The sequence below is a fragment of the Bacillus rossius genome, chromosome 8 (assembly GCF_032445375.1).
Source record: "Bacillus rossius redtenbacheri isolate Brsri chromosome 8, Brsri_v3, whole genome shotgun sequence".
NCBI lineage: Eukaryota > Metazoa > Arthropoda > Insecta > Phasmatodea > Bacillidae > Bacillus > Bacillus rossius.
Window position 1 is genome coordinate 2,427,128 of NC_086336.1, and position 18,746 is coordinate 2,445,873.

At 40.7% G+C, this 18,746-nt stretch overlaps 1 protein-coding gene and 1 long non-coding RNA gene across 2 annotated transcripts; one reads left to right on the forward strand and one right to left on the reverse strand.

Annotated features, from left to right (window-relative positions):
• Window positions 1-2,795: 2,795 nt before the first annotated feature.
• On the reverse strand, window positions 2,796-3,947 carry LOC134535474 (jerky protein homolog-like). Its single transcript, XM_063374586.1, has 2 exons — window positions 3,718-3,947; window positions 2,796-3,624 (listed from the first exon to the last, which is right to left on the reverse strand). Exons 1-2 carry the CDS (start codon window positions 3,840-3,842, stop codon window positions 2,844-2,846), a joined length of 906 nt encoding a protein of 301 aa, XP_063230656.1. The 5' UTR covers window positions 3,843-3,947; the 3' UTR covers window positions 2,796-2,843.
• LOC134535475 (uncharacterized) lies at window positions 3,437-13,854 on the forward strand. Its single transcript, XR_010075626.1, has 2 exons — window positions 3,437-4,084; window positions 12,307-13,854. It is a non-coding gene; the product is annotated as an uncharacterized LOC134535475 (long non-coding RNA).
• Window positions 13,855-18,746: the final 4,892 nt, after the last annotated feature.

An 18,746-nucleotide genomic window follows, 5' to 3' on the forward strand; every position in this document is an offset into this window, starting at 1 on the left:
GTAAGGTTGACGGTTCAAATCCCGGCAGGTGCGAATTTTTTTGTACTTGTAAAAATAAATACGAGCACGTATAATTTCAAAAGTAATAAATATATTTGAATAATGAATGCAAATAAAAATAAATTTATTAATTAAATTGTAATTTTCAGGTAAGGCCATGATAACTAATGGTCAATTAGGTTAGGTTAGCTACATTATAAATACTTTAAAACTTTGTGGACGGTTGATTTGGTTAGGATAGCTACATTAAAGATACTGTGAAATCATGTAAACTGTTTCCTAGCGCTGGATAGCTACATATTAAAAAGTTATTTGCTAAGCAACCATAAAATGATTTTACAGTATTTTTAATGTAGCTTTACTTACCTAATATAACCAACCATCCACTAAACAGTCTATGTGGCATTTTTATACTGGAGAGAAAAAACGCGCGCTTAAAAATAAAAAAAACATCCAGGGGGTAGGCGCTCCCGATCGGCTAACTTCGGAAAGGATCGGCATTTGCGGCCAGTTGCAGGAAGGTAGCATTGCTGCCGCTAGACTCTTGTATCATTTAACCGATAAGTTCTGTCTGTTGTTTAATATGTTTATTATGTCTAAAATATGCCTCTAAAGAATATCATCTTTGGCCAATATAAGCCAAATATTCCTGAATTTGATCTAAGTTTGTGATCCGATATTGACCTAGTAAGTGGATATCCAATTGTTAAACACTATGACTTTTTTTATTTTATTTCAAAAGCAAATAATCGCCAACAAACTTCTGGCAGTGTGACACGACATCCTTCAGTGTGTGTGATCGCCTCATTATAAATCAGTGGTCTTTGTATTTCAACAATTTGATCGGTGCGCAGTCGTGTCCTTTGTGAATATATTTATAAAAAAATACTACACAGCACCTGACATCGTACGGCCGTAGGCCACCCCAAAGCCCGACCTGCACCCGCCAGTACTCGGCTCCGCTAACGGAAAGCACCCCTAGCCATGGCCCACCTGATCAAGTGAGCGGACCGCAGCCCAAGGTAGAGAATAGCGGACCATCTTAATTACACATGCAACGCACTTCCCGGGGCTTAAAAATTCCCCACACAATAATTAATTAATCAGAAACAAACAAAAGCCCCTAACTAATAGAGTGCGACGTAGGAGTGCCCGGGTCACTCACGTGTAGCTTTCTACTAAAACAGCTGTGAGTGCAACCCTTGCGGCCTTCAGCCTAAATTCAGTACCGTCAAATGGGGTGAAATTGTGCCACTTTTTGTGTATTTGTTAGAATAATTCCAAAACGATTGAATTGTCTCGTTAGTAAAATACTGTGTTAGGTAGGCACATTCTTCAGCTTTTATTAGATATTCAAGGAACATTCAATACCTATTTCCATAAAGGCTTAAATGTGAGAAAATTCATGGCACAATCTCACCCCTCCATAGGGGCGAGTTTATGCCAAGTGTTACTTCAGTGTAATTTGCCTAAGAAAATTATTCTGGCATAAACTCGCCCCATTAAAGGGTCACTTTGTTCCACATTTCAAGTGCATAATATAAATAAACGTAAATAATGCTGTAAATTTACCTTCTAATAGCTTTTTGTATACTTATTCAAAAGGAGAAATTTTTGGGTAACACAACTTTTGATAAAACATACATATATTGAAATTATGTTTGCCAATTAACAAACACGGTAAACAAAGCTATTACTACTGCAAAAAAAAAACATGTTACACATAAAATACTAGTGCCTAGCGTGACTTTACAAGGATAATTTTCACAAAATTAACATAGGTTTACCAAATCACATTTCTTTACCTACTTGGAAATGATACCATATACCGGTACCTAATTACTTGTGTACATACAGTAGGCAACAAAATAACATTTACATAGGTAAGCATAAACGATTCATTTTTTTAGATCCACCAAGTACAGCTCCCTTCGTGATAATTGTTTTGGGTGAGGAAGCATCTTGATAACAACTGTTTTCTTATACCAGATTTCATCTTTTTTTTCAGGCCACTTCCAGTATTTACCAGTCCAGCTCATAGCACTTATTCTGACATCTGATTCGTCTATCGCTGTAACTGTCCCAGGATAAACTATGTCATCATAAAGAAATGCTACAAAGTCCCCAATACTAAGATCTTTCGACAGAGAATCACACACACTTGATGCCAATGTGTCTGTAACTACCACACGTCCATTTGAATCATTAGATTCAGAGTCTGACTCAATAAGATCTTCTACACTGGCATCAGTATCATCATATTGCACATCATCTTCTATATCACTGCTACTGGTGTCTTGTTGATCTCAGGTTTTCTGTTTCTGATTTTTCCGACCTGTTTTCGGTTGACTGGTACTAGGCTCATTTTCATATGCATTGCTTGACAAATCATTTGCACAAACACTTTTTCCTGGTGGTACAGTTAATTTCCGCCTTCTTGTTTTCCCATGCGTTTTCACTTCTTCGTGCCTTCTTTTCTTCAGTTCCTCTAAAAAACTGTCACTGATCCTTAAGGTTGGAGAGTTATCAGCATCTGTAACTTCTTTCATTACACTGTCACACAGTTTTGCTAGAACTTTATTTCTGTCTAGTGGCACAAGCCCACATTTCTTAAAGCCAGACTTCAAATTTTGTTGTCCTCTTACTGCAAGGTTATCCAACAAGGTCTTCAAAAGATGTGGAAACTGATCTTTTGGTATAGTAGCACATCTGCTTCCATAGGATGTCTCTTTCCACTCACTCAGAATCTTTCGCCACTCACCTTTCATGGAGCGAAAGTATGCTACGTCCAAAGGTTGTAGTAGATGTGTAGCATTTGGAGGTAACAAAATGAACGAAATATTTTATTTCTCACAGAGATTTAGAACTTCTATATTCAAATGGGCACTCAAATTATCTCCCATTATAATTTTCTTTCCTGGTTGCTGTTTAAGAATTGGGAGCATAAGTTTTGTGAACCAGTCCTCAAAACACGCAGCATCGAACCATCCGGATCTGGTTCTATTGTAATGAGCCCCGTCTGGTCCCCCCTCTGTCCAAGTCTGCCACAGATTCTCAGCTTTGTAATTAATGTAAATGGGGGCAAGAATCCCTTCTGCATTTCCACATAACATTATAGTGGTACATGCTTTCGTAGCATTTCTAATTTTTTCAGGGTACTTTGTACCTTTCATAACTATAACTTTTTTACAGCCCGGATCGTCTACCAAGTTACTTTCGTCGAAGTTCCATAAATTAGAATGTGGAACTCCTTCCACCTCTTTGGAAAAATTATCAAAAAAAGTATTGATGGTCCCTTCATCAGAACGAGCCCTAGCATGACTGATATTTCTTGCAAGTCTTGTACTTAAATCTTGTTTGTGCCTTTTGAGAAATGATTCTACCCAATCCCGCCCTGGGACATTGTTTTTAAACTTCTTTACATGTCTACCACATTTGTCAAGGTAGTTCTTTACAGTCATCTGCAAATCAAATGCAGTCAGTGGGAACCCATAAGTTGACATAGCAATAATGTACTTCGCAAACAAGCCTTCTTCATCGCTGGAAAATGTTGTCTGCCCACCTGAAGCATTTGGATGTTTACCATGGATTTTTCCAGAAAGTGTGTTTCTGTGAATGCCATATCTGTAACAATATTAACCAAGTATCAGTATAGATACAGGAAATGTTATTGCACAGAAAAAGTGTAAAGAAGTTACAAAATTTTTGGTAACTTACTTTTCAGCAGCTGCACGAACAGAAATCTTCTTTGCACGAACCTCATTCAAAGCTTTTTCCAGATTTTTTTCTGAATAATTTTTATATTGACGACTTCCACGCTTTCTCACATAGTGCCGCACCATTATTAATGAACCTAAAATGAAAAAACAAAAATACCAACATGCATTACTCTCGTTTTAATAAAAGTAATTCTGCAATGTGTTCTTTCGAAATGGTATTGATGGAAAAAATTGAGCTAGCAGTTTTTTTTATTATTTATTATTGTTGGTGTGAATTATATTTATATAATTGTTGCTTTAACTTTGGTATTTAGGCTAGATTGTTTTTATGTTGATCCAAGATGGCGTCGATTGTTCTACTCAAGGTAATGATTTTATTGTAAATACTACAAACAAAGGGGTGACTTTGTGCCGAATTAATTGGCACAAAGTCCCCCCAATAATTGTTGTGCGAAACAAAAAAAAATTAATTCATAAAAATATTTTTTACCTATCTTACTATACATCACATCAAATTAATCATAATGAAATGCACAACAAATTGGTACTTACAAAGTTTTGTTTCAACCACTTCAGTATTGTGTTCCAGAACAAAGTGTCCAACATAACCTGCAAATGCTACTCAACCTCACAATAAACAAATAGTCACTACTTAGAAAAGGCGGGAAACAGAATTTCCAAAGATATGTACAATAGTAAAGTATCCATAGGAGCATCAATTTTCTGTCATAAAGTCGTCGTAAAACTAACACGAATCGAGGGACATTAAGAAATACGATTTTGAACAATTTCGCCCCCTATGGCACAATTTCACCCCGTTTGACGGTAGTGAAATGTGTGACGTAACGCAAACCGCCCCAAATTAGCATTATCATTCGCCACTGGAGTAGTTATCAAGAAACAGACAGTCTCCAGCTTGACTCTAATATTCAAACTTATTTTAGACAAACTTATTAAATGTCAATTCTAAAACATATATAGATATTAAGTTAATCATTAATTTTTATTGTATGAATTTAGAGCCACTTGCTTTTTATTATTAATGTAATTTTTTACGAATAACGGAACTTTAGAAACTCTGGCGCGACAGGGAGCTCACCCCTCCCCTCGCGCCAGGGCCAGACGCCAGTACAGCGCGACTCGTGGACCGGGACGGACGCACGTCCCACGGGGAGCCAGCATTTCTTTGTTTCACCGAACGTCCATCTGGTAATTATTATAGTCACCACCAAAACCTTTTTTTAAATACTCCCTGTGTGCGCCCGGTCCTTTTCCAGTGTAGGGCCTAACCCAGCCGCGTCAATTTAAAACGCCCCACACAAAGCATTACGTGGGGCCGTGCAGTATACGGTACGGGCCGTCTCCCGCCACCCAAGAACTTTAGTTAATCGCCCAGTGCACAGGCACAGGCTGCATCCAAGCTTAAACATGTTTTTAATTTAGTAGCGAGCCGCGGTCCACACAGGTGAGCCCGCGCGTCGCAATTTACCGATTACGAGATTAGCCGACGCTAATCGAACGCTCTCCCTCAACTGCGACTGGCGTGAGGACTTATAAGTAAACACGTAGAGGCATGCAGGTGTCCCTCTCAGATAACGTGTGGAGTGTAATCGTGTACGTAAGAGCACCACAGGGTGCCGTTTTGTCAAGTGTAATTGTAATAACAGTGTAATCAAAACTTCTACGTGTTCCGACGCCTCATTGGCAGTCATGTACCGCCGAGTAGACCTCGCGCCCAATGTAATGAACCAGTGTAAATCGTGAACAATAAAATGTCCACCCCGCACCTCCCGTGCGCGACGTGCGACCCGTAGAACAACCAGAACAGTGTATGTAAATTCGAGCCCTCGGGGTTTCGTGTCCTGATGTTTAATTCAGTTAATTGAGGTCACGCCCGGGGCACTCGCTTGACTCAATCCGGCTGAGCGAGGGGCGCGCTCCGAAAACGGGATACGGTACTGGCGGTGCGGAGCACAGGCTTAACGGCCATGGTCGGTACGACGTCACTATGTATTCAAACCCAACAAAGCTTCCAAATAAATTAAAAACCCTAAACTTTACACAACGTTTAAAACAAATTTTTTTTAAAAAGCCTACTTTTAATTGAAACTCCCATTCAACATAACGTTAACGAAGGAAACACCTATTACTAGCGCCAATAGTTCGCAGGCCACCGCAAGCTTCATCAAGCTGACAAGACACACCAAAGCAAAGGATAGTAAGTGCCTGACCTATCTATATGACGGTAGTTTAAACTCACCAGTAACAGAAACATTGATACTCTGGAAAAGGTATGGCAGAACCTAAAAATAATGTAAAAAAAAAAAAAATGACAGTGGGATCTTCAGGACTAAAGAGGGTGTAGAATCTCTTGAGGCTCAGACTCTGTACTTATAAATTAAGCTTCACCGGCAGTTCTAATCGAACCCACAACCCCCTACTCTCTTCATGTGATGTGTCATCAATCGTAGCCATAATATAATCGCCTGTGATTAATAAAAGTTTTCGCATAATGTTTGCTGCAACCACTTCAAAATGAATAGATACATGTTCACCACTTTTCAAACAATACCTAATCAAAACATCAGAATCCCTCCAAAATAAATTACAGTTTTTAACACTAGGTGCACACTAGTTTATTCTGATTAGATAAAATTTCCACCCTGTACGAAACCTTCCACAGAAATTCGAACACGAACGATTACAAAAACTTCCATGAAAACAGCCAGCCCTTTGTTAATTCTTCCACAGAATCACCCATACCAGCTTTCATGGAAGACCCTGCAATGAAACTTCCATCGTGTGATAGGGCCTTTAGCGTTTACACTTGAGACAAGAAAGTAGTGCAATGTGTAGCTACCATTTTAGTTGCATGTGTACGTAACATTTAATGTTAGGCATGTTCACACTGGTAATGTGAAAATGTCAGAGAGATATTGTATGGTATATGTAAGTGGGCCTTCAGATGAGATGGAAAATTCCCTATCGATGGGGTTACGTGCTAATTACTAATGTCTACAGTAACATGTTGTAAACAAATTCTACTAGAGGGCAGTAAGCAGTTCAGTTACATGCCATGCACATTAATTGGGGAGTGGGGGGGGGATGAAGACTGTACTGCAGAATTATACATAGTGCATCTGAAGGGAGAAAAATAGCACCTGGGTGGCCCACAAAGATGCGTAGACACTAATTGTATTTTTAGAGCTAGAGGAGGGAATCACACTACCACAGGCACGAGCTACACTGTACGTGAGCAGAGACGCATGGGCGAGCAGACTAAACGACCCTGGGAACCGATGCTGCTACGGCAAGTAGAAGACAGTGACATGCCATCTTGAGACTACAGACGGACGTGTGGCGAGAGCACGGCGAAGCCAGGCATCATGTATCGCACAGCACGGTGAACTGGACTCCAGCCGATTGCACGGGACGCGTGTGCACAGGCTCACAGCCAAGAGCTTTAGACAAAAATGTTGTTGCCGAAAAATTAAATAAGTGGCACAGTCAATTGGCCTGAAACTGGTGGAACCTGTAGGGGCTGATGTGATGTTATGGCATCAATTCATTAATCAAATTGCACGCCTGTTCGAGCTCTTCACCGCACAACAGATCAAGTTGTTCCACCGCATCGCACCAGAAGCCAAGCTGACCAGCGCAGTACCCATCAAGCAGTAGCGGATCCAGAGGGGGGGCTAAGGGGCACAAGCCCCCTCCAAAAGCATCTGGGTCCACTATTGTTTTAGTGTTTGCCTTGATAAAGGCTAGCCTCAGCTGTGTCAAGCCCCTCCCAAACCAAAATCCTGGATCCGCCACTGCCATCAAGTCTCTTCTAGATGAGCTGCAACCTTTTCTCTGGCCCTGCCCCCACACGACGGTGGAAAAACACATGCAACAAAAGAGAAACCTACAGCTCGTGTGGCACCGGAACCCGTGGGACCAGGTGCTCTTGGTGCCGCCCCAACAGTAGGCCGGCGAGGCGACACCGCCCAGACGCGGTACAGCAGCGGAGTACCAGCCGGCCCCAGGGAGCACGGACTATCAGCACCGCCCCGGGCCTACTGACACCTCACTCGTCCCTATGCTGGGTAACTATACATGTACTTTTACAGCTAGTATGACTCGCAGTATTTTTTTTGCACAGGAAACATGAGACTTTATGTCTCCATGGTTCGTACTCTCTCGTGCAATCAAAAATTAAGGAGTTTTTAAGGACCCCCATTACTTCATCGCCTTCACCATTAACCTGAGGTAGAAAACAATTTGTAGTATCACAAAATCCCTTCATAAGAAAAAATTGTATATCACAAAATACTTCAAGGAAAAACCAATGTTAAAAATTAATGCACAAAAAATAATTTTGTTGGTTGTTTCAATTCTTATAGAAAACCCCTATTGTCCATCATTATCTCTGGAACACATCTAACTCAGCATTGTGTCAATCTGAAATTTGTAGTCCTAAAATCTATTTTGATCACTAATTACATTTAAATTAAAAGTTCAAAGTAATTCATAAAAAAAACAGCTTTTATTTGTTTAAAAGTAAAATACAAAATAAGAAAAACAAATCAAAATATTTTTATGCATAAATTCTAATCGTGTGGCCCAAAATTTTCCAATTGTACTTGCACACGCAAAGCATTGTTTGTTGCCAAGTCAGTAACAAAAGAACACGAAATACCCGGATTTATCCATGAAAAGCATACTATCAGTCTTTATTAAGAAGTTTTTAAGGATTCTTAGTGAATTTAAGGACTTCTAATGGCCCTTATTCAATCAAAGACAAAGTAAGAATTTTTTAAGAATACTAAGGAGGGATACGAACCCTGGTCTCTGGTTTATTTGTTTACATAAGCAACCACCTACTGCATCCCAGTGGAGCTGAAGAGCTGATCCTGAATCATCCACACCATCATGTCCCATTAACCCACCAAGCCACTGTATATATGTGTCAAAAGTGAAAGGCAAGATGTATTCGTCATGGCTGACCCCTCCTGCAATGCACTATAATATCCCGTCACATACCTACAACCTACGATCAATCTATTCACCAATGCTAACATGGCTACAGTTTCTGGGAGCAGCGCTTGAACCGAAAGCAAGTGCTGGCGAAGCTACGGGGCGAGGTGACAAAAACCTGAAACAACGCCTACAATGCCCGTGTTGTATTAGCACCAGAGAAAGATGGAGCGCCGGCTTCCGGCCGCTGAACTCCACCCCAGTCAGCTGGGACCAGCGTCGACCCCGCAGTAGCCTGGCTGGGGTATGCCAGGGTGTTCCATCCAGCCTGTACGATGCGAGAACAGGGGCCACACAGCGTCCTCCATGCCCCAATGTCTGCATTCACGAAGGGTTACGACTACCTGGACGACGTCATTCCACTTTCAGACGAGTGGGAAGACCCCACTATTCAGCGTGCTCAACATCCACAGTGTGCAACTAAAGCCGGCGAGCTCTCGGCAAGCGCCAGGGAGTGTGCCGCAGCGTGATCGGCACGCCAACGGACATGCGGCTACGACCCACCACAGCAGCCATGCTGCCGCTCGCACACGTCACGTCTGGTCGCTCAGACGTAGCTATGTCCACCCTGGACCACAGAGGAATGACACAACACAACAGAAATTTAAGTTGTTCCCTGTTTCATGGTGTGGCGCTATAACTATGGTATGATTAGTTTTAAAGCTAGGAGGGTAAGTTAACCTACCTTCAATGGCCCAAAACCAAATATTACCATACCCCAGACAAGAATTGGACCCAGGACTCAAACCACTGGTCTAATTCAAACTTAAATTTATATAAATAAGAAAAACTTCAAATGTTAATTAGTGATAATAAAAATTAACAGCTATGTTTTTTATGTATTAAATAGATTTTTATTTGGATAACATAGTGTCCTACTTTCAATATCTATCAAAAAGCACTGCTTTGCGAATAAAAATGTGAGAATCAAGTATGGTACTGAATGTAAATTTGGATGAAACTCAACTTATATCTGCATATTGACAAAAATATTTCTTGGAAAAAACTTTGAATATTCAAATTTTATATCTTTCCAAAACTGAAGGAAATAAAAACTTGAATTTGATTACATACTATTTTTAGAACTGGAAGCAGTCTAAGTGTGAAATTTATGGATTTGGAGTAAAAATGTTATTCATATAATTACAGCTCTTCAAAAAGAGTGTATTATCAATTCAATACTTGCTTGTAACAATACAATGTTGTGCAAAATTCTGGTCTTTATAGTATTACTGCACACACTCAGTATGGCCTATGTTGGCCATATTTCTGGCAACTAAACCTAAAGTTTGAGAATATTAAGACATTAAGCACCTAACCAACAATTTTCGCACTCATGGTACTTTGTGGTTTTGCATGAAAAATTAAATAAAAGACCTGCTTCCATTACATACTAATTTTAATTATTAATACAAGCAGCTGGGTTCTGTATGCACAATCTACAAACAACACTGTATAAGCCATTTTCTGAGAGAGCATTTGTTTGAACTCATAAGGAAGCAAATTACTCCTTCACATAAGAAATAAAATATATAACTTAAGCTTAAACATTTTATGTCAGTCACATGAAGGGTCTTTGTACTATCTTCTTGAGGAAATTTTATTTTATGAACCAGTTTCATAAACATTGTACAGTATATTGGCAAGAACTTTAACACTAAACCTGACTGTAGCTATGGCAATCATGTAACCACACAATATTGCATGTCTAAAAATGTCCACACATTTCGACAGACATGCCAACCTAACAGTGACATTTGGCACGGAGCGAACGCACACAAGCCGGACTGTAGCTCACGTCTCAATGGAAATGCACATTTCGACAATTGGCACTGCAATGGCAGGATCGTACAGTTTAACATACACAGGTGTGTTAAGTTTGCTGGCCGTCGAAAAACCGACAGATAGCCACTTCATTTCGACTAGACACGTGAAAACCTGTAAAGTTAAAAACATAAATAATAAGAATTCACTAATGTGTACAATAAGTGCTACATTGCTGCACCTTTGAAATGCAAGTAGAAATAAGTATTATAAAAGTCTCACACTTGATCAAGTATGTTCTCACTACATGCTCTATAATCAAATTTTTATCACCATAATCTCGAAGACAATCTCGCATCTTGGAAAAATCTCCTAATCTACTAGCTATGAAATTTCTATATTTCATTACCTTTTGCGAAAGTTTCTTAGTGCAAAAAGCAATTTACTTTCACTTATGCCTACACACACAGTATTGTACAAAAGTCTACAACACTAATGTTCACAGATTACAAGCACAATGTTACAGTTCACATCTGGTATGTATAATAGCATTATTGTACATGGTTATCTATTTGGTAGTAAACACAAACTTTGCAGTCTACAATAGGTACAGCGTACAAAATATGTGGAGCAATTCTATATGTACATACAATAAACAGTTGTAACTAATGTTGATGGTGTTTGTACTGTAACCCCTGGACGCCTCCACACCACGAGACGATCTACACGGCCGCGTGCCGAACCACAACAGTTGTGCGGGAAGACAAGGCAATGTACAGACTACTGGGATGTCACCGCAGATGAAGAGGGTGAATAAACTGAACACCTACGACAGAACGAGAGAATGTAGTTTCTGAAAGAAGGCACCTTCCCATCGGGACATGAAGCACAGGCTGGCACGTGGCCAGCGAGTGAGCATTCCGAGTGAGCTTGAGAGACACAGCTGACGTGAGGTCGCACTAAACTTGCTTTTAACATTTACTTGTACAGAGCCATCCATATACGTCCTCACCATTTCATTCGCAGATGATATTGAACACTATGGCGGATCCAGAAGACAGAGACAGTTGATATGCAGCGGTAATGTTCTGTGGGCGTGGCTCCTACGGGTTTAAGCTGAGAAAGAACTTCTACATCCTTGTATCCTTTCATTGATCACTTTGCAGATTAAATATTAAAGTTCATCATGATGTACAGAATCCTCTGGGAAACAGGTACAGACTGAGTGACCCAAAATTCCTCATGCAAGAATAAAAAAATTTAAAAAAATTACATTCAGTTATAGTTAGTTTTGCACAAATATTTATGCTCTGTTTGGGAAAATTTTTAAAAAACTTAACTCTTAAATTAAACTACAAAAATACATAATAAAATAATATGGATGGAGTTCAATAATCCTTAATAGGAGCCACAATAAATTTGGTGAGGTCAGTAAGAGGACAGAAAGTCATCTGAACTACAATTGGAGCTTTTCAGGTTGAGGTTTCCCAAATGCTTAAAAGTAAGCCAATTGTCCTCAGCTTTCTTAATATTTACAAAAATTGTTTGGCTTTATTGTAAATTTAACGTACTTAATAGTTTTTCAGAAGCCAGTTTTCATTTTGAATAGTGAATTTGTAATCCCGTACATTTTCAGCACAAACACACACTGTGCAGAAGCGAGTAGGTACTGCATGCTTGCGATACAGACAAACAAATCCCTGCATCACGCCCCACAATAATAGTCTACGGTCACTACCAATGTCTACCACAGACGAGTGTGCCACGGAATACTAATCAACGGGAATGTGCTATTATTTTTCAGATGCTGATGACTCCCAAAGAGTCCAAATGGGAAAGGTCTACACGGATAGCTCTGAACAGCAAGTGTGAACACATCCCTGGTGTACGCTCACTCCGGCAGCCAGACGCAGACCGGCGGAGTGGTTGATGGAACAGGAGAGCAGAGGGAGCTAGCAACTGTTCCACACAAGTCACGAGTGGCACTGCCTTGCGCAACACTTCAACCTCACGGGCCTCGCAAAACAAATTTCAGGCTGTAATAGTCTCGTTGAATAATTTGTAGGGAAGAGAGAAATAATGCTGAACAAAATGCACCACTCTTGGATGTCAGAAATAAAAGTTTAGCTCCATATATTTCCTGACTGTTCATATCCTAGCTTCTTATGCTGCATTTTTAAACACATTTGAAATAATTATGACAGTGTCAATGCATGCACTCGACAATACCCTAACAAACTTAAGGTGCATGGCACTTAACATATCTGCACATTGTACAAATTAATTAATTTTCTGTCACACAATATGATCTTACAAAAAAAAATGGCTCACACTTGAAACAATGTGGTACTAGATAATATAAGCCCAAGCAGTTGTTTTATTGAACTGAACAATGTATTTGTGGTACACTTGCTGTTCAATACAAAAGCTTGAATATGTATATCTTTACTGTACTGAAAACCACAAACAGTCACTAACCAGACAACATACTACTGTACGTAACAAAAAAAATTAGTTGAGAAAACAAACTGAGGTACAAACACTATTACTTCCATAAACATTTCCATTAAGATGTGCGGACAAAGTAGCATGGTGAACATCTTCAACAAGTCTACAATTTAACATAAGCCATGTTTGTCAGACAGCAATGTTCAAATAAACTGCTTAAACTGCCAAAACAATAATTAGCAAAACATACAGTTTTAAATTCTTTCATTACTTCAGAGGTAATTCACATACTGTTACAAGGATGCTAGAGATGGGGCAGGCCTGTGTTGCGAGGCAGGCCGGCCAACCCGACGCACCGGCCAGCGGGAGTTCAGGGGAGGCCTCACCTTCTCGCACACAGTCCCTCCCCTACCGTTACACGGATATCCAACTAGCAGCTGCACCTCTCTGTCCCGTCCACGTGAAGTGGCGTAACTAGGACGCCACTGTTCTGGCTGCTGAGGGCTACCAGACCTGTCCCGGGCGGGGCTCGCAGGCACGCAAGGCGACGACGACGACCTCCTGCGGGGGGCTGGTGGCCATACCGGGGGATCCTCGGAGGTACCCGCCAGAGCGGGCCTCGTGTGCGGAGACCGGAGCAACGGGAACAGTGTCGCGGCGTGGAGCGAGTAGCCCGAGGCAGTGTGCTGGGACCGGGACGAACAGCAGAGAGAGCCATTGTCCAGTCGAGGTCCAGTGGACTCACGAAAGTGGGATTACTTTGTGGAAAAACAAATTGTCATAATTTAATTAATAGTGAAAATATTAGCTAATAAAAACTACAATTAATTAATTGGGCTATCCTGTTGGACTTGTTTTTCCCACTTGTAACAATATGTATCCCTATAATTAAAAAGCTATTAAATGAATTGTTTTAGTAACATACAACAAATTTTTAGCCACATGCAAGTATGAAATACATAATCGTACAGAAAGTCAATCCCTCTGTAATGGTAAACTAAGAAGTAGCGAGTACTGTCCGACTATATGCTACCATATCATTAATAATCGCCAAAAGGTCACTTTTCTTTTTCTTCTGTTTTCTAGAGGGTTACATTTCCATTGTGACTTTTTTTTGAAGAAGAGAATTGAATCACGGATGCAACGTCATAGCAGAGACTTTCTAACAGTAACGCTCATCTGTATTTTTTCTTTCTAGACAGCCACTTTTCATAACTTGTTTTAATAACTGTACTATATTTTAATTTTTCTTTGTTATTCCCATTAAAACTATATATTGACGTTTAAAAATGTTGGCAAGATCACTAATTAGGAATGGCCCTGGTGTGGAATGTGCAGGGTTACGTCCCGTTCGCGATACAGCTCCCCCCCCTCCCCTTCTTTTTCCTGACGACCACATGCCAGCCGCACAGTCAAGTTCTTACAAGGTCCTAAATATAACACCACTAATGGATTTTGAAATGTGTCTCTTCCGTAAGTCAAAAAATACTAAAACAGTGCCTGGCGCAGTCTGCTTACCCGAAACAGTGCAATGAGTGACCATTTACAAGGGAAAACGACACTAAATGTCTACAAATTGAACAGTAACAATATGAAAACACACATGTTTGCCAAACTAAACTGGTACACATAAATAACGGGAGTGCAGGTACGGTAACCTGGCTTCTGCAGGCGTTCAGCGCACTGCCGAGTGTAGCCGAGGAGCAATACAGCTGTCAACGGAGCGGTGCAAGCAAGACGCGATGTTGCACTGCAGGCATCGAGACAGACACGTCTCTACCGCTTGAGGAACAACAAGGTTCCATCCACGAACTGAATATTTCAGCATTTTGCTTTTTATTATTGACAAGATTTTAAGGTTTTATATTTAGTCCAATATATATTTTTTAAAACAGAAGAGTAGGGTATTATTGGTTAATTTTTCAATTAGCTGAATTTTTAAGACATTAATACATTTGTAATAATTTTGTCTAAAACATAAAACAAAGAAAGAAATCGGCAAGTGATTCAATAAGAGATGCACGATCAAACAAATTAAATTAATTTTTCTGATGAAAGATAGTACAAATTTTCTGTTATAAATAATGACATTCCATGAAATTCATACATTAGAAGATTTTTTTTTTTTTGTGATTTTGAATTTAGTTTTGGTTAAAATATGCTTGAGTCCATGATATAACTTGCATTTCAATGATATATATGGTGTTATAACTTGTATTTCAGTGTTGTATGGTGTATACCGACATACTTTTTGGTGTTATATTGTGTATACTGACATGCCTTTTGGTGTTGTACTGTGTACATACATGCTTTCCGGTGTTATATGGTGTAACTGAAATGCTTTCCGATGTTGTAAGGTTTATAATGAAATGCTTTTTGATGTCATACAGTGTACTTATATGCTTTTTGGTTTTGTACGATATATACTGACAAGCTTTTCGTTACTGTATGGTGTATCCTGACATGCGTTTCAGTGTTGTACAGTTTACTGACTCGTATTTGAATGTTGTATGGTGTACTGGCATGCTTTTCTGTGTTATTTCAGCTTTACTGCAATTCACCATATATTCTTGATTTTTATTACGAAATATATCAAAAATGGACCCAAAGGCATTTGTAAGTGAACACGCAGTAAACAACCAGACAAGGGGGGCGGGGAGGAACTCTCATTCACCCCGGCAGCACAACACACGACCAGGACTCATGGCATGTCTGCAGTGAAACAACACTATTCATGTCTGCATTTGGCCAACAATTGTCACTTTATAATAAAACTAGGCAATGCTCAAAGTGAAATTACATTTGTTAACATCATAACGCCTGTCATTTTTCTGAGATTGTTTTATACAAGTAACAGGATATTTGAACAAACCCCATCCAAGTGAAAGCAGAAGCATCCAAATTGAAAACTAATATATCACAAAAAAATTCAATAATTACTTGACTATTTCAAATATGATATAGTTAGTATTTATGCTTTTTTTTTTTTGCCTGAAGAACATATTTACATGCTTAGTAAGTCAAGGTGCTTAGTTCAATTTTTTGGGAAAGAACAATAACAGTTTAAAGAGAAACTTGCTAAAATAAATCATCTGTAAACAGTGTAGAAGGTGCAAGTTTGAATAAACGATAATTCTCTGTACTTCGAAACTAGCAATTTCTTTAGTGCACTAAGCTAGCACTGAAAAAGCCAAAAAGCTCATCACTCCAAAAAAAAAAAAATACTTTACATAAATTTACAAGAAAAGAAAATGACAACTCTTCCGTGGCGAGTGCAAGGCAAGAGAAGAGCCAAGTGGATATGAAGCACGTGAACATACACAAAAAATTCTGGTCTTAACTCAATCTGCAATAACTTTCAACAGAAATACAACATTAGTTTGGTTTATACTTTGAAGAGAAAAAAAAAAAGAAAAAAAAAGGAGGGGACAGTTCAACTGAGTCGCTAGAAAGAAAGGAGGAGACAGTTCAACTGAGTCGCTAGAAAGAAAGGAGGAGACAGTTCAACTGAGTCGCTAGAGAGAAAGGAGGAGACAGTTCAACTGAGTCGCTAGAAAGAAAGGAGGAGACAGTTCAACTGAGTCGCTAGAAAGAAAGGAGGAGACAGTTCAACTGAGTCGCTAGAAAGAAAGGAGGAGACAGTTCAACTGAGTCGCTAGAAAGAAAGGAGGAGACAGTTCAACTGAGTCGCTAGAAAGAAAGGAGGAGACAGTTCAACTGAGTCGCTAGAAAGAAAGGAGGAGACAGTTCAACTGAGTCGCTAGAAAGAAAGGAGGGGACAGTTCAACTGAGCCGCTAGTGAGAAAGGAGGGGACAGTTAACTGAGCCGCTAGTGAGAAAGGAGGAGACAGTTCAACTGAGTCGCTAGTGAGAAAGGAGGAGACAGTTCAACTGAGTCGCTAGACAGAAAGGAGGAGACAGTTCAACTGAGTCGCTAGAAAGAAAGGAGGAGACAGTTCAACTGAGTCGCTAGAAAGAAAGGAGGAGACAGTTCAACTGAGTCGCTAGAAAGAAAGGAGGAGACAGTTCAACTGAACCGCTAGTGAGAAAGGAGGGGACAGTTCAACTGAGCCGCTAGTGAGAAAGGAGGAGACAGTTCAACTGAGTCGCTAGAAAGAAAGGAGGAGACAGTTCAACTGAGTCGCTAGAAAGAAAGGAGGAGACAGTTCAACTGAGTCGCTAGAAAGAAAGGAGGAGACAGTTCAACTGAGTCGCTAGAAAAAAAGGAGGAGACAGTTCAACTGAGTCGCTAGAAAGAAAGGAGGAGACAGTTCAACTGAGTCGCTAGAGAGAAAGGAGGGGACAGTTCAACTGAGCCGCTAGTGAGAAAGGAGGGGACAGTTCAACTGAGCCGCTAGTGAGAAAGGAGGAGACAGTTCAACTGAGTCGCTAGAAAGAAAGGAGGAGACAGTTCAACTGAGTCGCTAGAAAGAAAGGAGGAGACAGTTCAACTGAGTCGCTAGAAAGAAAGGAGGAGACAGTTCAACTGAGCTGCTAGTGAGAAAGGAGGAGACAGTTCAACTGAGTCGCTAGAAAGAAAGGAGGAGACAGTTCAACTGAGTCGCTAGTGAGAAAGGAGGGGACAGTTCAACTGAGCCGCTAGTGAGAAAGGAGGGGACAGTTCAACTGAGCCGCTAGTGAGAAAGGAGGGGACAGTTCAACTGAGCCGCTAGTGAGAAAGGAGGGGACAGTTCAACTGAGTCGCTAGAAAAAAAGGAGGAGACAGTTCAACTGAGTCGCTATAAAGAAAGGAGGGGACAGTTCAACTGAGTTGCTAGTGAGAAAGGAGGGGACCGTTCAACTGAGTCGCTAGTGAGAAAGGAGGGGACAGTTCAACTGAGTCGCTAGTGAGAAAGGAGGGGACAGTTCAACTGAGCCGCTAGTGAGAAAGGAGGGGACAGTTCAACTGAGTCGCTAGAAAGAAAGGAGGAGACAGTTCAACTGAGTCGCTAGAAAGAAAGGAGGAGACAGTTCAACTGAGTCGCTAGAGAGAAAGGAGGGGACAGTTCAACTGAGTCGCTAGAAAGAAAGGAGGAGACAGTTCAACTAAGTCGCTAGTGAGAAAGGAGGGGACAGTTCAACTGAGCCGCTAGTGAGAAAGGAGGGGACAGTTCAACTGAGTCGCTAGAAAGAAAGGAGGAGACAGTTCAACTGAGTCGCTAGAAAGAAAGGAGGGGACAGTTCAACTGAGTCGCTAGAAAGAAAGGAGGAGACAGTTCAACTGAGTCGCTAGAAAGAAAGGAGGAGACAGTTCAACTGAGTCGCTAGAAAGAAAGGAGGGGACAGTTCAACTGAGTCGCTAGAAAGAAAGGAGGAGACAGTTCAACTGAGTCGCTAGAAAGAAAGGAGGGGACAGTTCAACTGAGTCGCTAGAGAGAAAGGAGGAGACAGTTCAACTGAGCCGCTAGTGAGAAAGGAGGGGACAGTTCAACTGAGCCGCTAGTGAGAAAGGAGGGGACAGTTCAACTGAGCCGCTAGTGAGAAAGGAGGAGACAGTTCAACTGAGTCGCTAGAAAGAAAGGAGGAGACAGTTCAACTAAGTCGTTAGTGAGAAAGGAGGGGACAGTTCAACTGAGCCGCTAGTGAGAAAGGAGGGGACAGTTCAACTGAGTCGCTAGAAAGAAAGGAGGAGACAGTTCAACTGAGTCGCTAGAAAGAAAGGAGGAGACAGTTCAACTGAGTCGCTAGAAAGAAAGGAGGAGACAGTTCAACTGAGTCGCTAGAGAGAAAGGAGGGGACAGTTCAACTGAGCCGCTAGTGAGAAAGGAGGGGACAGTTCAACTGAGCCGCTAGTGA